The sequence below is a fragment of the Elephas maximus genome, chromosome 7, assembly GCF_024166365.1.
Source record: "Elephas maximus indicus isolate mEleMax1 chromosome 7, mEleMax1 primary haplotype, whole genome shotgun sequence".
NCBI lineage: Eukaryota > Metazoa > Chordata > Mammalia > Proboscidea > Elephantidae > Elephas > Elephas maximus.
Window position 1 is genome coordinate 55,581,282 of NC_064825.1, and position 21,321 is coordinate 55,602,602.

The 21,321-nt window shown below is 39.2% G+C and overlaps 2 protein-coding genes across 3 annotated transcripts; both read left to right on the top strand.

The window, feature by feature from the left end:
• The first annotated feature begins 5,001 nt into the window (after positions 1–5,001).
• MMP26 (matrix metallopeptidase 26) lies at positions 5,002–10,833 on the top strand. Of its 2 annotated transcripts, XM_049890197.1 has the most exons (6): positions 5,002–5,113; positions 7,836–8,059; positions 9,005–9,153; positions 9,777–9,902; positions 10,403–10,564; positions 10,647–10,833. In XM_049890197.1, the coding sequence occupies exons 1-6, from the start codon at positions 5,015–5,017 to the stop codon at positions 10,661–10,663; spliced, it is 777 nt and encodes a 258-aa protein (XP_049746154.1). In that variant the 5' UTR covers positions 5,002–5,014; the 3' UTR covers positions 10,664–10,833. The 2 variants fall into 2 exon arrangements, with proteins under 2 accessions (XP_049746154.1, XP_049746155.1); XM_049890198.1 differs by lacking the exon at positions 9,777–9,902.
• A 9,029-nt stretch (positions 10,834–19,862) lies between these two features.
• On the top strand, positions 19,863–20,809 carry LOC126079946 (olfactory receptor 51L1). The gene is given in 2 exon segments (XM_049891296.1): positions 19,863–20,520; positions 20,523–20,809. Coding segments are annotated over 2 exon segments (945 nt in total).
• Positions 20,810–21,321: the final 512 nt, after the last annotated feature.

The following is a 21,321-nucleotide window of genomic DNA, read 5'->3' on the forward strand; positions in this document are numbered from 1 at the left end:
CACCATGCAGCCTGAGCTGTCCATTATGACCTGAGTGTTGTCTGATCCACAGTCATAAAGTTGGACATGCACAGCAGCACTTCATCATTAAATGGAAGTGGTATATACAAGGTTGGGCCTGAGCAGGACTTGAAGGCACAAATAAGTTGCATAAGGAAGTGGCCCAAATGCCCACGGTCTCCACTTCTGTTGCATTACTTTACATTTCCCAGTCCGCACCTATGGTCTTATGGAGCGTTTCTTATGATCAGTTGACTGAAGAAGAAAAAACTCATGCCTGGTTTACAGATGGTACTCGCGATATGCAAGCAACACTTGAAAGTGGACAGCGGCAGCACTACAGTCCCTTTCTGAGACCTCCCTGAAGGACAGTGGTGAAGGGAAATCCTCCCAATGGGTAGAACTTCAAGCAGTACAACTGGATGTTCACTTTGCTTGGAAGGAGAAATGATCAGATGTGTGATAGTACACCAATTCCTGGGCTGTGGCCGATGGTTTAGCTGGATGGTCAGGGACTTGGAAGGAATATGATTGGAAAATTGGAGACAAGGATTTACGGGGAAGAGGTATGTGGATAGACCTTTCTGAATGGGCCAAAGAAGTGAAGATATTTGTGTCTTACATGAATACTCACCAAAGGGTGACCTCAGCAGAGGATGATTTTAACAATCAAGTGGATAGGATGATGCGTTCTGTGGAAACCAGTCATCCTCTTTCCCCAGCTACTCCTGTCGTTGTTCAATGGGCTCATGAACAAAATGTCCATGGTGGCAGGAATGGAGGTTATGCATGGGCCCAGCAACATGGACTTTCACTCACCAAAGTTGACTTGGCTACAACCTCTGCTGCATGTCAAATCTGCCAGCAGCAGAGACCAACACTGAGTCCCCGATATGGCACCACCCCTCAAGGTGATCAGCGAGCAAGCTGGTGGCAATTTGATTGCTTTGGACCACATCCATTATGGAAAAGGCAGCATTCTGCCTTACTTTGGATGTGCACTTGCCTTCCCTGAAAGCTATGCTTCTGACAGAACTACCATCCATGTACTTACAGAATGGCTTATCCATCGTCTTGTTATCCCCCACTGCATTGCCTCTGATCAAGGTACTCACTTTGTAGTGAACAAAGTGCAGCAGTGGACCCAGGCTCATGGAATTCACTAGTGTTACCTTGTTTCCCATAATCCTGAAGCAGCTGTATTGATAGAACAATGGAATGGCCTCCAAAAGATACAATTACAGCACCAGCTAGGTGGCAATGCCTTGCAGGGTTAGGGAAATATTCTCCAGAAGGCTGTATATGCTGAATCAGCATTCAATATATGGTACTGTTTCTTCCATAGCCAGGATTCATGGGTCCAGGAATCAAGTGGTGGCAATGGGAGTAGTACCACTCCTGTTACCCCTAGTGATCCACTCGAAATATTTTTGCTTCCTGTCCCTGGGACATTATGCTCTGCAGGTCTAGAGGTCTTTGTTCCAAAGGGAGGAATGCTCCCAACTGGAGACACATAACTGATTCCATTGAACTGGAAACTAAGAATGCCACCTGGCCATTTGGGCTCCTTATGCCTCTGGATCAACAGGCAAAGAAGTGAGTTACCATACTGGTTGATGTGATTGATCCTGCTTACCAAGAGGAAATCAGATTGATATTACATAATGGAGGTAAAGAAGAGTATGTCTGGAATGCATGGGATCCGTTAGGGCGTCTTTTAGTACTACCATGCCCAGTGATTAAAATCAATGGAAAGCTAGAACAACTCAATTCTAACATGATTGCTAATGGCCCAGACCCTTCAGGAATGAAGGTTTGGGTCACCCCACCAGGCAAAGAACCACGACTAGCTGAGGTGCTTGCTGAGGGCAAAGACAATATGGGATGGGTGGTAGAAGATGATAGTTCTAAATATCAATTATAGCCACGTGACCAGTTGCAAAAACAAGGAGTATAATTGTTATGAGTACTACTGCTTTTTATGTGTGTGTAAAATATTTTTGTTTTCTTCACTTATAAGATATAAGATGTAAATGGGGCTAGTATATTCTGGTTGTACCTGTGTCAGTTGTACCATGTCAGGTGCAAGTATGACTTTGTAATTGTCTTTATTCAGAGATTATTATGGTTTGGGGAGATGCGTACAGGTGCCAAGTTGACAAGGGGTGGATTGTGAGGGTTAAGATTGTGTCATCTTGGCTGGGCCATGATTCTCAGTGTTTTGGCTGTTGCATAATGTAGTAATCACTTCCCTGTTGAAATTTGATATGTGATCACCCCCATGATGGAATCTGCTGAGTGGTACCAGCAGGGGTGGGGCCTGTGTAGGCTCACCACCCCATCAGCCTTCATCTGTACACCCTCCATTGCCTACGTCCTTCCTGCTCATCTTGCCAAGACTTTTGGCTTGTTCTGGATCCTGCAGGTGCCTCTTGTTTACCTGACCTCTGGTTCTTGGGACTTTAGCCAGCAGCTTACCTGTGGTCTTGGCTGCCAATCTTGGGATTCATCAATCTTTGTAGCCTGTGAGAAAGAGACCTGCTCTCTGACCTGCTGATCTTGGGTTTGCCAGCCCCTTTGGCTGCATGAATCAGGAGAAGCCTTTATTCTGGCCCACGGACTTGGGACATTCCAGCCTCTACAACCACATAAGACATTTATGTGATATAAATCTCTCTGTGTATTTGTATGCTTTACTGTTTTTGCTTCTCTAGACAACCCAGCCTAAGATGGACCTCAATAATTGTAATGTTTTAATGAGATCTCCTTCCATAATATTTAGTTTTCATCCTTAACTCCTGCTATTAAGTTTTGTTTACCCAAAAGCTAAGAACCAGGGTGCTGGTTTCTGTCTTTTTGCCATGAGACTGAAGTTGAATCAAATTATGAACCTGGTATTATACCAATGGTTTAGGAAATCTCCAGCTTCTCTTACTCACCACTCCTGAATGTCAAATATTTCCGGGAAAGAAATTCCTTAGTCAAATATGGTGTCTGTCCCAGTCATTAAGAACATGAAGATGGGGATAGAGAGCAGAGGTCCAAGATTCTCCACAGGAGTCACTGATGAAAGTTGCATTGCCCTAGAAGGGCCCTGGGTATTTTCAAAGCACAAGGAGAGGCAAACCAATGTGGCTTATTTAGGCTGAGTTTGCAAAGAGTACCGGTGGCACAATGGTTAAGTGCTTGACTGGTAACTGAAAGATTGGCAGTTCTAATCCAGTTAGTGGCTCCATGGAAGAAAGACCTGACAATCTTTTCCAATAAATATTACAGCCTTGAAAATCCTGTGGGACAATTCTACTCTGTCACGTGGGATCGTTATGAGTTGAAAATCATCTCAACGGTACTGAAGAACAACAATAGGCTGTTTGCAGAGGCGACGTGGTCCAATGAGGGACGCCTGGAAGAAGAAGAAAGAGTTTTGATTAAAATTAATTGCTGGGAGGGGGTTGATGTGGAGCATGGTGATCTAAGTGGTTGTGGAATGAATGAGAAGTAGTGATCATCTACTTCTGTCTGCTCCATCCATTCTCTATCCTATTTCCACACACAGAGACTTTTTTATTCCATCTGGATTGTCTGGAGGAACTGGGTAGAAGAGAGAGAAGCACAGTGCACTGGAAAACCCTCTGCTTTTGAGGGCTTGCTGTTAGCTGCTTTTGAGTGGGGAGTTAATTCATGATGATCCCATGTGCAATGGAACAAACTGCTACCTGGTCCTCACCATCCCCATGCTCGGTTGCAGACCGGATCATTGTGATCCATAGTGTTTTCATTGGTTGATTTTTGAAATTAGATTGCCAGACTTTTCTTCTTAGTCTACCTCAGCCTGAAAGTTCCACTGAAACCTGTTTAGCATCATGGCAACACTTAAAACTTCAGTGACAGTTGGTGGCTCTGTATAACTTGCGTTGACTGAGAATCCAAGTCTCCTGCATGGAAGGCAAGGATTGTACCACTGAACCACCTGTGGCTGTTGGAGAATGAGCCTCTGTAGGGCAAGGAGCAGAACTGCATCCATTGACTCTGTGTCTTCCTCATAGGACAGGCAATTTCAGGTCTGGGCACCCAGCAGGTGCTCAGTAAGGACTGGTGTTTGATGACCTTTTCTATCTCAATGTGTAGATGTCTTTTTCTTTGCTTCAATTCCAGTGGCTGTGTGACCATAATAATAATTATTAAGCAGATCTTATTAATTGTGAACTTACTGTGTACCAGGCCCAGTGCTAAGGTTCAATCTCCTATGATGTATAAAATGAGTGTCCCTATTTCACAGGTAAACAGACTGAAGCTTTATAGTGTTAAATAGTTTGCTTAAAGTGGAACAGCTATTAGGTAGTGGAATTAAGACTCATCCCCAGGTCAACCTAATTTCAAAGTCCCTGAGCTGAAACATTATGCTATATACATATATGTCTCTCTCGACTTACTGACAATGCTTTTTTTTTTTTCCAACATAGAGGTATGAACAACCTATTTCTATATGTTCCTAGATTTCTTCCGTAACATCTCAGAGATTTTTATGCTCTAATCTGTTCCTTTACAACAGTAGATGCCATTCCCTTCCTCGATTGCATTCCGTCTTTACCTTCTGGAAGAAGATAATATTTTTCTCTGACTGGTAAAGGGATTATTCTATAGATAAAACTATAATAAATAATTCATATGTCTCCTGTCTCTTTTTTTCTCCAAGTTTTAATTAAAATGCTCCCTTACATGCTGAGACTTCTCTGTATTTCCCTAACCAAGAATATGACCTGGGATCCTGAGGGCCATCAGATGTGAGATAAGCATGAGGAAGAATAAATTCTGGGGCTGCTCTCATCACCCTGGTATGCTGGCCACTCTGCCCCCAACTCTACACGGGTAATGATGATACTCACTGATCCGGAGAGAAGGAGAGGGAGAGACTAACAGCATGAGTCACTGGGTATTGCTGGCATGGCTATAAAGGCCCCAAGATCTCCGTTGGGTATGCATATTTAGACAGGGTGAGGAGTGAGAATTTGCAATGCTGCTTGCCATCTTAAAAGCGACATTCTTCCTGCCTTGGTGCCTGACCCTCCCAGTCCCCCCAGCTGCAGACCTTAAAGGATGGGACTTTGTTAAGGTAGGTGTGCTCATAAGTGCCACATTATCTCATTATGACTTTCATGGACCCTAGGTACTTCTATGTTTTCATGGATCCTTCTTCCTTTATATATTTATGACTGTGTTGGTATTAAAATAAATATATTAATATCATTTAAATATTTTATTCAATCTAAAAATTCATTTTTATTCTAATTTTCAAAAATTAAAAAAAAATTATATGGGCCCCTAAAATTATTGTTGGTCCTAAGCACTGTACCTACCATGCCTAATGAATAAGTCAGCCCTAGCACTCATCTCCCACAGGTTTGTCTTCTATATGGCATGCAGAGTGAATGCAGATGGGGTGCCTGGATCTGTCAGTCTGTAATGTGTTGAGGGGTCAGGGGGAGTGATTTAGACGGGTTAATAGACATTCCTATTGACCAATAAATCTTCCAAACTGTTCACCACATTTTTTCAATTCCTCAAGAAAGTGTGGAATTTTTTCTAAATCTCTGAAGGGGCCAAAATACGTAAAAATTTTGATTATTGGTTTCAGTCATGTACTTCGTAGCTGTTCAGAGATTCAGTCCAATTTCTGTTAATACTTAGTTCAGAAAAATATGGTAAGTCATTTGCCTCAAAGCACCTAGGTTAGCCGATAGTAAAATAAAGGCTTAAGGATACAGATTTATATGTAAATAACAGTGAGAGCACAGGGTGGTGTATTGTTCAATTAGATAGCCATGACTTGTCCTGGGCGGCCGAATTTTTGTGCTAGACAGGCAGAAGCATTATATGACTTTTGTTCTCTCCATGTCTTGAGTCTAAGCTTTTGTGACCATTTCATATTGAAGCTGCCTTGTATGAAATGTCTAATGCTTAGTCCTCTCCCTACTTGAAGTCTGTGTACCCAACACAGAACTGAAGGATTTATAGCTAGAGTCACAGGCATCCAGTGACTTAGGCTTCTGAGTTCCCCCTTCTCATTAGATCAAGGCTCGAGTCTTTACATTAACTCGAACTATGAAACCCACATCAGATCCAAGTTGATTCAGCATAGCTCCAGGCTCCAGTCCTCTAAAATAGATCATGGTTATATAACTTAAGCAGAAGCAGTGCAGCTTTACCCAAGTTCTGGGAAAATTGGGGCCATCTATTTGTTCTCTTATATTGTTCTTATCAAACTGTCCTTGCTGAACCAATCGAGTAAGCACTTAAGAATCATGATGATCTTGAGCTGGCCTCTCTAGGCCTCTTTGAGGTTTCACAGAACAGGTGGCAAATCCTCTGGGAAGGGTAACTGCTTTGCAGTATTCCAGACAGTGCTATTTTTATTTTATTCTGTATAAATGGCACTCTCTGGATGGTGTTATACGCAGCCTTGTAGAACATACTTAACGGCCCTGTATGGGCATTGCAAACCCCATTGGATGAAGGTGTAAAGAAGAGTGATGGGGTAATCAGTGGTATGTGAGGTGGGTCTATGATTCATAATAAAAGCCTTTCAGTGATAATGCTCTGGGTGATCTATTTTTTCGAGGCCTGTAATGAAGAGATTTTTTTTTTTTTTTTAATGAAGAGAGGAGTGAGGGGAATGCTTGGATCAATGAACTAATAATGACTGACCTGTGACTAGGGGCCAATAACTACAAAAGCATACCACCAAAATTCTATTTGCTTGGTTTTTTCAAAATTGCTACCGCTTATAGTATATCCTTGTCTACAATCTGAATTAAAAAACAAATAAACAAACAAAAAAAAACAGCATAAAAGATTATCTCTTCACATAAAAAGCCATTTCTATAAAAGAAGCACATTTTTCTCTGGATACTAGCTTCAGTAGAGCTATCATAATTACATATTCCATCCTCAGAGCTTCCTGAAAATTAGGAAAAAAAAGACAAATATTTGCATTCTGTAACTGTTGTTATCTAATCAAATAAATCACGCTGGTTATTAAAGCTGTTTTTCTGTGTTGCACTCTAAAAGTACAGGGGGACCAGAGTGACAAAGCAGACTCTGTCTTTAATTGCAGTTTTATACTAAATGCAAAAACCAATGGGTTTACATTAAGCACTATCATAAGAGCTGTGGGATAGACCAAGCTGTATAAGACATGGGTATTTTTCTCATAGTACTTCAAATCTGGCTGTGATTTAAAACATGTATAGAGCGCAAGACTATAATTTGAGCTGGTATTTTTCTCAAAAGTTGAAATTGAGCAGGTTGGACTGTAAAGGAAGTCATTAGAGACGAGGAGTAGATGATGAAGGGACTTTTTAAAATTATTTTAATGGAATAGAATTACATAGATTGGGCATTGCAGAATCAAATTCTGTTTTGTAGGATTCATAGATTCTGTTCTGACTGAGAAAACTTGGGTCAGTCAGAAAGCTCAGAGGCCATCTTCTCTGGGCAAGGCCCATCTCATATTTTCATGCCGTCTATCCTTGGGCCTCTCTATTCTAGAACTTTGATGCTTTATTTTTGGAGGATTTTTTTTTTTTAACCTGGTTTCCTAAGTTGTTTTTACTCAATCACTTGTGTTTAACATTATTTTCCCAGTGACATGGATAATCGGAGATGGTTGACATTATCTTACTGAGAACAGGAGGATTAAGAAAGCCAGAGAGACAAAGCACTGTCCCTCCCTTGTCCTCAAATGAGGCTTTGCCCTGGATTATTGATACTATGCATACTATGGGTCTGTCTATATTGTCTCTAAGTATTCATCCCTTCCCTGTCTCTTACACCAGGACTATTTCCAACGCTTTTTCATGACCAAGAAGGAGTCATCACCCCTTACACAGGGAGAACAGATACGGTTCCTGCAGCAGTTCTTCCGTCTGAATGTCACAGGCCTACTGGACAAGCAGACACTGGCTGTGCTGCGCCAGCCCCGCTGTGGGGTACCTGATGCGGCGTACTACTCTGTCTCCCCAGAAAGACTTAAATGGGATGAGGACACTCTGACCTATAGGTACTTGTTGTTAAGGCCTGGAGGGATATATGGATTGATTGTGTCCAAAGTCTTCCTCAGTGTCTCACTTGGGGTATCCCTACTGTCTTCTGCTTTCCCTACCAGTCTCTCCAAAGCCCAAAACCTCCCTCAGAGAAGTTGATTCTATAAGTTCTCATTCTTTATTCCTCAAATCAAGCTTTAGGATGTGGACTAATCTTTATTCTTATTGAAGTAAGTTATATATTTTTCCTGTCAATAGGAAAAATACCCTTACTTTGCATATTTTTCCTCCATAAATATCTATCTTCTATGAATCCACTGGAGTCCTGGTGGTACAGTAGTTAAGGGCTATGATGGCTGCAAACTAGAAGGTCAGAAGTTTGAATCCACCTGCTCTTTGGAAATCATATGGGACAGTTCTATTCTGTCCTATAAAAGTCAATATGAGTCAGAATCGACTTGATAGCATTTTTTTTTTATGAACCCACTATTCTTTCTTTAATTAAATAATCTATTTTTTCCTAGTTTGTGTGTGTGTATATATTTAGGATATGATTCTGAAACATTGTTCCCTGTCTAGGTTATTCTGTTAGGGCTCTAAAACATATTTGAGACATCCAAAGCAAAACAACACTAAACTATGTAGCATGCTATACATTTAAATCGAATTCACATAATTTTTTCCCTTATTTAATTTTCACAATCACCCTGTAGGGCAGTGGTTCTCTAACATTAGTTAACGTAAGGATAAGATGGTTTTTACTAATTTTTTTAGAAATCTATGTATTGCATGTTTCATTCCTGGGTTTCTGATTCAGCTAGTCTGGGGCTAACTCAACTTTACAGAAGAGAAAAAATAGGCCTAACAGTTTAAGTGATTTGTCTGAAAGTACAGTCACTCATTTAAAGCTAGGATAATTCCCATACCTCTGGGCTATTCCACCTAAAGATTCCTTCTCTCAGGATTATCAATTACCCATATGGTTTGAAGACATCCACAGTGAAAGATATTATGCGTGCAGCAGTTTCCATTTGGAGCAGCGTGACCCCCTTGGTCTTTGAGCAAGTGGATGATCGAGATGCAGACATCAAGATTTCTTTCTGGGCCTTGGGTAAGAACTGGCAGGGGAGGGAGGACATGGCAGCCCATGTTAAAGGGCCAAGAGTCACTCTCCATAAACAAAAACCCAGCTTCTTAAAAATAAGCAAACAAGCAAAAAATCATGCAAAGCAGCTTTGGGAATCAATCAGGGTAGCAGTAGGTAGGTGACTGTGAACAGGGTGAGAGAGGAGGAATTGCACATATTCCTACCGGAAAGGAGCTGTGATGCCCTCAAAGATGTTGAAATGCTATTCAAAGTGATCCCATCTTTTCATAAAAATCTGAAGAGTTTAAGTGTCCTTTCCTCCATTCCTTTCCATTTTGGGAAGCGGTTTTCATGTCTAACCTGTAACCTTCATTCGGTCTGTCATATAACCCCTTTCTCTTTTACTGCAGAAGATGGGGAATAGATAGATTTTTGTCCCACTCTATTCCTTTGCTATGAGTTAGAGCAGTCAGAATAGAGTGGCACAAAACAACTATGCCTTTGCATAGATGGTGCCTTAGCCCTTCCTCCACCCCCACCGTTAGTACTGAGATGCACAGTACCCCTCAAGCACTGAAAGGTAGTCATGATCACCCGTCCCTGCCCTCCCTATTGTCATGGTGACCAGAGCTATCTGTCTTTCACAGCTCATGGAGATGGTTTGCCCTTTGATGGACAAGGTGGTGTTTTAGGCCATGCTTTTTTACCACATTCTGAAACTCCAGGAGTTGTCCACTTTGACAAGGATGAACATTGGTCAACTTCACACAGGGGTAAATGTCCCATCTGACTGGAGGGCAAGAACTCCCTGCAGGGCTAGGGGTTGTGGTTGATGGTCTCCATGTCAGGGTTGAGATTCAGTAAAGAGGGAGGAGGGAAGGTTTCAGAGTGGCCAGGGTGAGATGGGAAGAGTTTGCTGAGAATTAGATTTTCCTGTATGAGTGGGGGGAGGTAGGGTCATTCATGAAAACAGATGCTCTTATAATAAACACATCCTCATCTGTGCTTTTTTTCTTTCCTTATCCCTCTGCTTTCATTCATCCCGTTCTCAATTCTCTCCATGCTTCTTCCTTACTTTCAGTTTGTTTTTCTCTATATTTAGCTATTCTGATTCACATTTACCCTCTTTCTCTTCCTGTCTACCTTTTCTTCCCCTCTCTTTGTTATTACCTCCATTCCTGTTTTCTTCTTTCTTCTCCCTTCTTTCTCATATACCCTCTCCCATCCCTATTCATAGTTATTTTATTTTTTTCTTTTATATGCACTCTTTTAGGAATTAATCTGTTCCTGGTTGCTACTCATGAGCTAGGTCATGCTCTGGGCCTGTACCACTCTGGGAATCCGAACTCCATAATGTACCCTACCTATGAGTACAAGGACCCCAGAACCTTCCACCTCAGTCTTGAAGATATCCGAAGAATCCAGCACCTATACGGTCTGTGCCTGTGGGAGGAAAGGGGATCTGGGCAGGAAATTGTACCTGGAATTTACTCATTTTTTTCCTTCTGTCCTTTCAGGGAGAAAAGAAGCATGATTTTCTAACATGCCCTAATGCTGGTACAGAGAGTCTTTTCATGGCTTCATTAGAGGAACAAAGGACTCAAGGCACTAAAGCAACCTTGGGGACTGCTTGAATTGAATCCTAAAGAGGGACATCTAGTCAGGATAGCTGAGCCAAAGTCAGAACGTTTCTGAGTCACAATAAAGATGATTTTTAAAAGTAGTTTTTGTTCTCACTATTTGGTGTATCTCAGCAGTTGATGCGTTCAACCACTGTGATCAGGGAAAGAGAAAAGAATGTAGTAGAGTGGGGAACTCTAGCAAAGATGGCCGTGAAACACTAGAGTTACCTGCAAGATAACAAAATATTAGAAACAGCTTTTGCGTATTACTACTCTATGGGTAAAATTTAAGGAATGTTATTATTTATGTTATGTTTAAATTGTAGTTATAGAGACCAACTGTGATGGTTTATTTACTTATTGCCTAGGAGTGTTTAAAAAATAATTTATACTTAAGAACTTCTCCACAAATAGTTTCAAAACTGACAAAAAAGGAAATTTGAATTGTCTTATCAAATCTCTGATTACAAACCACTCCTATATGGCACCTCCTCAGAAAACTAGAAATAGAAATATCATATAATCCAGCAATCCCACTCCTAGGAATAAATTCTACAGAAATAAGAGCCATCACATGAATAAACATATGCACACTCATGTTCATTGCAACATTATGCACAATAGCTAAAAAGATGGAAACAACCTAAGTGTCCATCAACAGATGAGTGATAGACAAACTATGGTACATACAGACAATGGAATACTACACAACTATAAAGAACAATGACAAATCTGTGAAACATCTCACATCATGGGTGAATCTGCAGGGCATTATGCTGAATGAAATAAGTCAATCACAAAAGGAAAAATATTGCATGAAACCACTACTATAAAAACCCATTAAAGATTTATACACAGAAAATACACATTTTCGATGGTTACAGGGGAAGGGAGGGGAGGGGAAATCACCAACTAGATAGTAGATGAGTGTTAACTTTAGTGAAAGGAAAGACAATACACAAAAAAAGGAGAAGTAAGTGCAGCTTGAACAAAGCAAAGCCATAGAAGCTTCGTAGACACATCCAAACACCTTGAGGGATCAAGTTAATGGGAATGAGGGCTGGAGAATATGGTTTTGGGGGCTTCTAGGTCAATTGGCATAACATAGTTCATAAAGAAAATGTTCTACATCCTACTTTGGTAAATAGCATCAGGGATCTTAAAAGCTTGTGAGTGGCTGTTTAAAATACATCTATAGGTTCCAACGGTAACCCTGGTGGCGTAGTGGTTACGTGCTATGGCTGCTAACCAAAGGGTCAGCAGTTCAAATCCATCAGGCGCTCCTTGGAAACTCTATGGGGCAGTTCTACTCTGTCCTACAGGGTCGCTATGAGTTGGAATCAACTCGACCGCAATGGGTTTGGTTTTTTGGTTTATAAGTTCCATCACGTTTGGAACAAAGGAGAATGAAGAAAACCAAAGACACAAGGAAAATATCAGTTCAAAGGACTGACTAATGGACACATGAAACACACTGTCCACCAGCCAGAGCCCAGAAGAACTAGATGGTACCCTGCTATCATACTGACTGCTCTGATGGGGATCACGATAGATGATTCCGGAAAGACAGGGTGAAAAATTTAGAACAAATTTCAAATTCACAGAAAAAGACTAAACTTACCAGTTTGACAAACTGGATGAACCCCGGAGACAATGGGTCTGGGACACCCCGCTAACTCAGAACTTGAAGCCCACTCCCGAAGACCACCTTTAAGCCAAAGATTAGACAGGCCTGTAAAACAAAAAATAACACGCACGGGGAATGTGCTTCTTATTTCAGTAAAGTATATGAGACCGATTGGGCAACACCTGCCCCAAATCATGAGGAGAAGGCAGGAAGGGTCAGGAAAACTGGACAAATGGACATGAGGAACCCAGGGTGTAAATGGAAAGGGGGAGAGAGCTGACACTTTGAGGGGATTGCAACCAATTTTACAAAACAGTTTGTGTACAAAGTTTTGAATGAGAAATTAATTTGTGCTGTAAACTTTCACCTGAAACACACACACACACACACACACAACACACTGCTAGATGTCCATTTAATAAAGAAATCATGCCAACACATATACAGGCAGTCCCTGGGTTATGAATTAAGACGTACAACCTGTCGTTACCAATCAGCCCTTGCAAAGCCTATTAGAGTAAAAATTCAATGTATATACAATGGTTCATAATAAACAGGCACTACTTTGCATTGCAGATCAAAACATTATTATTTTTATTACTGTATTATTATGTTAAAGATGTTTTAGTGTATATGGGAGTGTTTCGTCGTTAATGTTTTTTATACATACGTACACTGTATATACTAAGAAAAACATTTGATGTTAGGAACTGTACCTAACTGTTGACTTATGTACAAAATTGACTTAAAGACAGATTTAGGAACAGATCTTGTTCTTAATCTGGAGACTACTTGTACAAAATCTTCTAGAGGAAAAAATAAGAAGAAATATTTCTTAAAGTATTTTTCAGCTCTGCATAATCTTGATAATGAAACACGACAAAGAGATTATAAGTAAGAAAAATTTTAAACCACTCTCACTGAAGAACATAGATGTAAAAATCCTAAACAAAAATATTGGCAAAGCAAATCTTGCAATAAATAAGGGAGAGTAATACAAAATATCATACTCGGTTTTATTCCAGAAAAACAATGTTTATATAGCATTTAAAAAGCAATCAATATAATTTATCCCATTGACAGAATAATGAAGGAACGTTATATGCCTATCTCAATGGATTCAGAAAATAATTTTATAAAACTAAGTGTCTTTTCTTGATAAAAAAAAAAACTCAGTAAATGAGGAATCGAAAGGAAGAATATTTTCTGTAAATGTAGTTATAAATAATCCTATAGCAAATATGCTTAATGGTCAAATATTGAAAACTTTACCTGTGTGATCTGCAATGAGACAAAAATGCTGCTTTCGTCACTTTTGCCCAACATTTTATTGGAGGTTTTAGACCAAAAAAATACATAAATAAATAAAGCAGTAAATATAATGAAGATACAAAAGTTGAAAAGAAATGGGAGAGAAACTGTCATTACTTACACAGATGTGATTTGCTAAAAATGAAGCCTAAAGAGTCTAAAAAGAAAAAAAAAAAAGAGCCTACAGATCACTTATTAGAAATAAAAGTAAGTTTATCAGTTTTTTTGAAAAAGATTGATTGATTTTGTTTTTATATAAGTTACAAAGATTTTTAAAAAGAAAAATTATAAGTACTATATACATTAGATAAACTAATATCAAATATATAAGAATGAACCTATTTTGCCATATATTACACAATACATTTACACCATAAAACAATATTGAGAAAAATTTAAAAGACCTGTATTCTTGGATAGCAAGACTTGATCTTCTAAATATTTCAAATCCCCAAATTGATCTATAGATTTAATACGCTCTCAATAAAAGTCCCAGGATATATTTTAATGGAAACTGATCATCTATTTCTAAGTTTATAAACACAAAGGTATATATATATATGAACATAGATATATAGATATATATAGGAAGCCCACGCTTCATGCTAAGCACAGTGGAAACAACGATGAGCTAGAAAATCTTTTTTGCCTTTTCAGTGCTTGGTGTGGAGATTTGAATACTGTTCTTGTTAATACATAGCTACTAAACAAATGAATAATAAAAGCCAAAATTTCAATATCCTTGTGAGTCAGAAGAGTTATCATGAGTTCAGTCTCTTATGTTCATTTGAGAAGTGAAAATTATAACAGCTGCAAGAACTGAGAGTGGCAAATGGAAATGGGGACATATTTCTATAATCTCCAAGACTGTGATCATATGCTCTTTGCACAGCTGTAGCGAGGACTGTTTACTTTCCCTTCATCTCTGGGGATCTTGCAGGCTCTGACACAAATCCCTAATTCTATGTCCCAGGAGAAACTGGGTCTATTAGAGTTGCCCCCTGGCCTTCTTCTGACTGATGATATTGAGCCTCTCCATCATCTCTTTCCACAGATGTAGTCAATGTGATTCCTGTATATTCCATCTGGTGAGGTCCCCTTGGATAGTTGCTGTTCATGTTGTTGAAAAAAATGTATGCGATGAAGAAGCCGCCGTCCTTGAAAAACTCTATCATGCTATCTCCTGAGTCATTTCTATCACCGAGGCCATATTTTTCAACCACTAAACCTCCTTCTTTGTTTCCAATTTTTGCATTCCGATCACCGGTAATTGTCAATGTATCTTGATTGCATGTTTGATCAATTTTTGATGGCAGGAGTTGGTAAAAGTCTTCAATTTCTTCATCTTTGGCATTAGTGGTTGGTGCATAAGTTTGAATAATAGTGGTATTAACTAGTCTTCCTTGTAGGTATATGGATATTATTCTATCACTGGCAGTGTTGCACTTCAGGATAGATCTTAAAATGCTCTTTTTGATGATGAATGAGATGCCATTCCTCTTCATTTGTCATTCCCAGCATAGCAGACCATATTATTTTCCATTTCAAAATGGCCAATACCAGTCCACTTCAGCTCACTAATGCCTAAGACATTGATCTTTATGCCTTCCATTTCTTTTTTTTTTTTTTTTTTTTGGCAACCTGTTTTATTTTATTTACTATATTGAGAATGGAAACCCTGGTGGTGTAGTGGTTAAGTGCTATGGCTGCTAACCAAGAGGTCAGCAGTTAGAATCCACCAGGTGCTCCTTGGAAACTCTATGGGGCAGTTCTACTCTGTCCTATAGGGTCGCTATGAGTCGGAATAGACTGCAGTGAGTGGGGTTATATTGAGAATATTTAGATTTTAAATTGTGTTACTTAATGTATACCACACATGCATACCATTCTGATTCATAGACTGTACAGATTACATTTGTATTGTTCTAATATCAAGCAGACTATTCTGTTTCTCTGTATTTATACAGGTTTATGTATGAATGTACCTTTTTAGGTAAGAGATTATTATTATCACTCAGAGAAATTAACATTACAGTAAATACCTTTTTAGGTAAGAAATTATTATCATTTATAGAACTTGACATTACAGTATAAAGATTTTTTTTTGCTTTGTGTATTATAGCGCAAAACCTAATATAAAAAGGTGTTACTGTTATCTACCTCTAATTCATATTGCAAATAACCAGACCAAAAAAAAAAAAAAAAAACCAAGAATGGTAGTACAGGATCTAAATTCTGAAAATTTGTTCCCATAAGATTTGAAAGGATGGAAAGAATTAGTATGGCCTTGGAAGAGAGTCTATTATAGAATAAGGATCTTGAACTCATGAAGCAGATTTATTGCTTTAACAGCTCAATTTTTTTCATCTCCCTGTGTCCATGTCCCTTCCCATGTAACTTTGACATGATCAGAATACTGACCTACTCTGCCTCTTGACTCTAGACTCCCCATGTACTTGTTTTGGCCAGTAGAATGAGGTAGAAGCAATAGAGTGCTCAACTCAAGCCTAGGACTCAAAAGGCTTTGCATGTTTCTTTTTTTAATTCTAATTTTTTATTTTTATTGTGCTTTAAGTGAAAGTTTACAAACCAAGTCAGCCTCTCACACAAAAATTTATATATACCTTCCTAGTTGCTCTCCCTTTAATGAGACAGCATACTCCTTCCCTCCACTCTCTCTTGTTGTGTCCATTCACCCAGCTTCTGCCCCCCTCTTCCCTTCTTATCTCTTCTCCAGACAGGAGCTGCCTACGTAGTCTCATGTGTCTACTTGATTCAAAGAGCTTGCTCTTCACCAGTATCATTTTCTATCCCATAGTCCAGTCCAATCCCTGCCTGAAGATTTGGCTTTGGGAATGGTTCCTGTCTTGGGCTAACAGAAGGTCTGGGGACGATGAACTCTGGGGTCCTTCTAATCTCAGTCGGACTATTAATTCTGGTCTTTTTACAAGAATTTGGGATCTGCATCCCACTACTCTCCTGCTCCCTCACGGGCTTCTATTTCATTTTGACCACTTCCAATTCTCCTAGATTCATACCTTATACATTCCATGTTCTGATTATTAATGGATGTTTTCAGTTGTTACTTCTCATTTTGAATTGAACCACCTCAGAAAACGAAAATCCTGAAAGCTTGGTTCCATCCATGTCATTAAAATCGACTCTACTTTGAGGAGGAAGTTCTTCCCCAGTCGTATTTTGAGTGCCTTCTGACCTGAAGGGCTCATCTTCCAGTACTGTGTCAGACAACATTCCACTGCTATTTGTAAGGCTTTTGCTGGCCAATTTTTTTGGAAGTAGATCACCAGTCCCTTCTTCCTAATCTGCCTTAGTCTGGAAGCTCCGCTGAAACCTGTTCACCATAGGTGACCCTGCTGGTGTTTGAAATCATGGTGGCACAGCTTCCAGCAACACAGTAACTCATAAGCCACCACAGTAAAACAAAGTGACAGATGAGTGGTATAATTTATACAGAGTAGAAAAATATGTGCCATCCTCAGTACCATCCATTCTGTGAAAAATTTTGAAATTTATGACACATCATAATTTCATGTTTTAATTTTTCTTTTTTTAACCAATGTTAACACAGATTGGTTAGTGGAAGATAGTTTTTGAAGACTGCACCCGTGGAGCTAGAGAGGCTGAAAGTATACGGTTTCATGTTCAGTGATTCTCCCTTAATTTCTTGAAAGAGGTGAGTGTGTGACAAGATTTTCTTCACGCCTCTGCCCTTGGGAACAGTCTTTTCACCACTCTTACTCTGTATCATTTCTCTTTAAAAATCACTGTGGCTAAATTGTGTTAAGATAAACAAAGAACCACAAAGATCATTGTTAATGACACAGAAATAGAGTCAGAAGAAAATGAACAGAGATAGCTATATGTGACTGACAAAAAGTGAAAGATAAGACAAATGGGGCAGTGAGACAGAAAAACAAGAAAGCGAAAAGTACAAACTAGGGATATTCCTACCTGTCTTAACTTCAAATCAAGAGTCAGGTCTATTAAAGTTTTCTGAAAATTTTAATTCACACATAGAGGACACAGAACAGAGAGACAATTCTAAAGAATGGTGATCCACTTTATTTCCTTCGACTTCTCTGAGGATTGGAGAAAATCTGATATAGATCATAGTTGGAGTTTTTTTTTTTTTTTTTAAAACATGGAACAATTGCCTAGCATAAGGTAAAGGAGACTACTCCATTGTGGGCACAATAATATCATAGTATGTGTGTGTTATATGCAGTTCATATTTAATGTCTAGAGTGTTTTGATGAGTTGAGCTTTAGAACAAAGAAGAAGAACAAAAGTTTCTGAGTGAGGAAGAAGATAAAAGGAAATCAGAAACTTTGGTAGACACTGAAGACTAGAGATAAAAATGTTGCTTGAGGGCAAATAAATAAACAAATGCTCTGAATAAGTATTAAGTCTGACAGGTATAGAACATGGTGAATAGCTGACTGCTTTTTCCAAGGTAAGAACCCCAGTTAAAGTTCAGTTTAGACTGCTGGAGGCAGGAGAAAACAAGAACATCAGGGAGGTGTCTACTCAGAGTATTATGGATACTTGGACTTGAGAGGGAAGAAAGAGACATCTTTCTTATTATCTGGAGTGGGTGGCTCAGTGTTTCCTTCTGTTCATCAGGTATAGGTTCCAAGCCAAAGCCCCTATTTCGAATTACAGGATGTGCATCCTGAGAAATTTCAATCCTCAGTCTATAAAATGGAGGTAAGAATCAGTCAAGAGTGGGAAGTTTCAAACCTCCTATACAACAGAGAAAATTAAAGATTAGTGCTAGACATCTGGAGTCCAGTGATAAGAGTTGTTGAGGCCACATTTGGAAAGATCTTCTCTTCAGACTGGGGTGATGTCTTTATTAGACTCTCAAGAGGTCAGAGACCAAGAATCTAGCAGGTAGGACCAGGGAAATGCTGACACTGCTACAGAGATTTCTGAAGCCTACAACGCTGAGGGAAATCCTGGTGGTGCGGTGGTTAAGAGCTTAGGCTGCTAACCAAAATGTCAGCAGTTTAAATCCACCAGGCGCTCCTTGGAAGCCCTACGGGGCAATCCTACTCTGTCCTATAGGGTTGATATGAGTTGGAATCGACTTAATGGCAATGGGTCTTATTCTTTTAAAAACATGATTATAAGCATTATCCTGAAAGAAAAATTCAAACGAGAAATGATGAATAGAAATCAAGAATTATTACTAATTTTAAGACACATAGTATGTGATAGATACTTGGGCTAAATGTGCTGTTTGTATTTTATGTTGTGACAGTTAGGATAGTAAACCATCCTTAGAGGGGTTTTTATAGTTACTTGGTGACCTTTTCCCTAAAGATTTATTTTAAAAGAGCTTAAACCCTAGTTTATATATATGTATATTGTATATATATACACACACATACATATATACATACATATTTATATATACACACACACACATACATATATACCCCACCCCCATGATGAGAATTTTAAGTTAAGAAAAGTTGCTGAGTTGCTCTGTTAAACAGCTAAAAAATGTGAAAATGTGCTGGGATTTTATGGACTTTCTCTCTCTCTTTTTCGTTTCCTCTTTTCATATAATGGGGTGTTCACCTTTTATAACTAAATATTTTAAATTGTTAAATTTTGTAAATTATTAACTTAAAAATTTTAAAATAAATACAAAGGGAAACTATATTATGTCCTTGGGACGAATCCAATTGACATGCATGAGAAGACAGCCTAGGGGTAATAAATGATTAACTCAAGAACATTACTTACAGGAAGCTTGTGTAAATCACTGGGTATTTACTATGACTCTTCTGTTTTCATCTTTACAATATATAGTAAATATTTTCTTTCTCTACTTTTTTTTGAAATTCTCCAGTGTCTTTGATACAAATCCAGCAATATTCTTGTCGGAGATGATCAGATTTTTGTGGTCTACATGTTTGTTCCAAAATTTGGTGCTCTCTGCGACTAGGAATCATTATTTACATTAGATTTATAGGAAGCACCTCCTACTTACCTCCCTCTGTGAGAATGAGGAAAGATGTGTCTTACCCTGATTGCACTGCCTGCATTCAAAAGGGATAGCTTCGTGGGATGAAAAAAGATAACAGAGAACACACTTCTCAGTTTGCCCAAGGCCACTATTTGTAAGGCACCTCAAGGTCACTATGGTAGTCTGGAATAGCAGTGATGCTATGGAGCCCATATTTATCCTGAAGGGCTTTCCTGGACTGGAGCATGTTCATTCTTGGCTCTCAATTCCATTCTGTCTTGCATACTTAGTTGCATTTATTGGTAATGTTACCATCCTCTCTGTCATTTGGGTAGAGTCTTCACTTCATCAACCCATGTATTACTTTCTTTCCATCCTGGCGCTAACTGACCTGGGCATGTCCCTGTCCACACTTCCCACCATGCTTGCTGTGTTATGGTTGGATGCTCGGGAGATCCAGGCAAGTGTTTGCTATGCTCAGCTCTTCCTCATCCACACTTTCACATTCCTGGAGTCCTCAGTGCTGCTGGTCATGGCCTTTGACCGTTTTGTTGCCATCTGCCATCCACTGCACTATTCCACCATCCTCACCAACAGTGTAATTGGCAAGACTGGTTTGGTCTGCTTGCTGCGAAGCATGGGAGTTGTACTGCCTACACCTTTGCTACTGAGACACTATCACTACTGCCATATAAATGTTCTCTCCCATGCCTTCTGCTTGCACCAGGATGTTCTGAAATTATCCTGTTCAGATGCCAGGATCAATAGCAATTATGGGTTATGTGTAGTTCTCATCACACTGGGTGTGGATTCAGTCTTCATACTTCTTTCTTATGTCTGATTCTGAATGCTGCTCTGGGCATTGCATCTCGTGAAGAGAAGCTAAAAGCACTCAACACATGTGTATCTCATATCTGTGTGGTGCTCATCTTCTTTGTGCCAGTCATTGGAGTATCAATGGTCCATCGCTTTGGGAAGCATCTGTCTCCCATAGTTCATGTCCTCATGGCTGACATCTATCTGCTTCTTCCCCCAGTGCTTAACCCTGTTGTCTACAGTGTCAGGACAAAGCAGATTCGTCTAGGAATTCTCCGCAAGTTTGGAATAGGGAGGAGGCTTTAGTTAACCTCGATCATCCAGTTTTGCTACTGAAAAACTTGAGGCAGCTATTTTAGTAAAGTCAGGACTTAAATATCTGGAGATAGATTATTTCGTTACAATTCATAATTCTCCTACTTCCTATATAAAAAAAAGAAAATCAAACCCATTGTCATTGAATTGATTCTGAGTCATCACAATCCTATAGGACAGAGTAGAACTGCCCCATAAGGTTTCCAATGAGCAGCTGGTGGATTCGAAATGCTGACCTCTTGGTTAGCAGCTGAGTTCTTAACCACTGCACCTAGATTTGCAACTTTAATTTCCTTAACCTTTATGAGATTCAGGTTACTCTTGGTCATTTTTTGATAATAATTATAACCCTCTCTGTCTCCAAGAGTATTATAAGGCTTACAAGAAGAAATACAAGTAAAAGAGATTGAGTTAAAAAAATTGCAAATTTGTTAACATTATTGAATTATTGTTATTATTAAAGCTAATAATAATGTTACTTGTGAAATGTAACTACATTTACA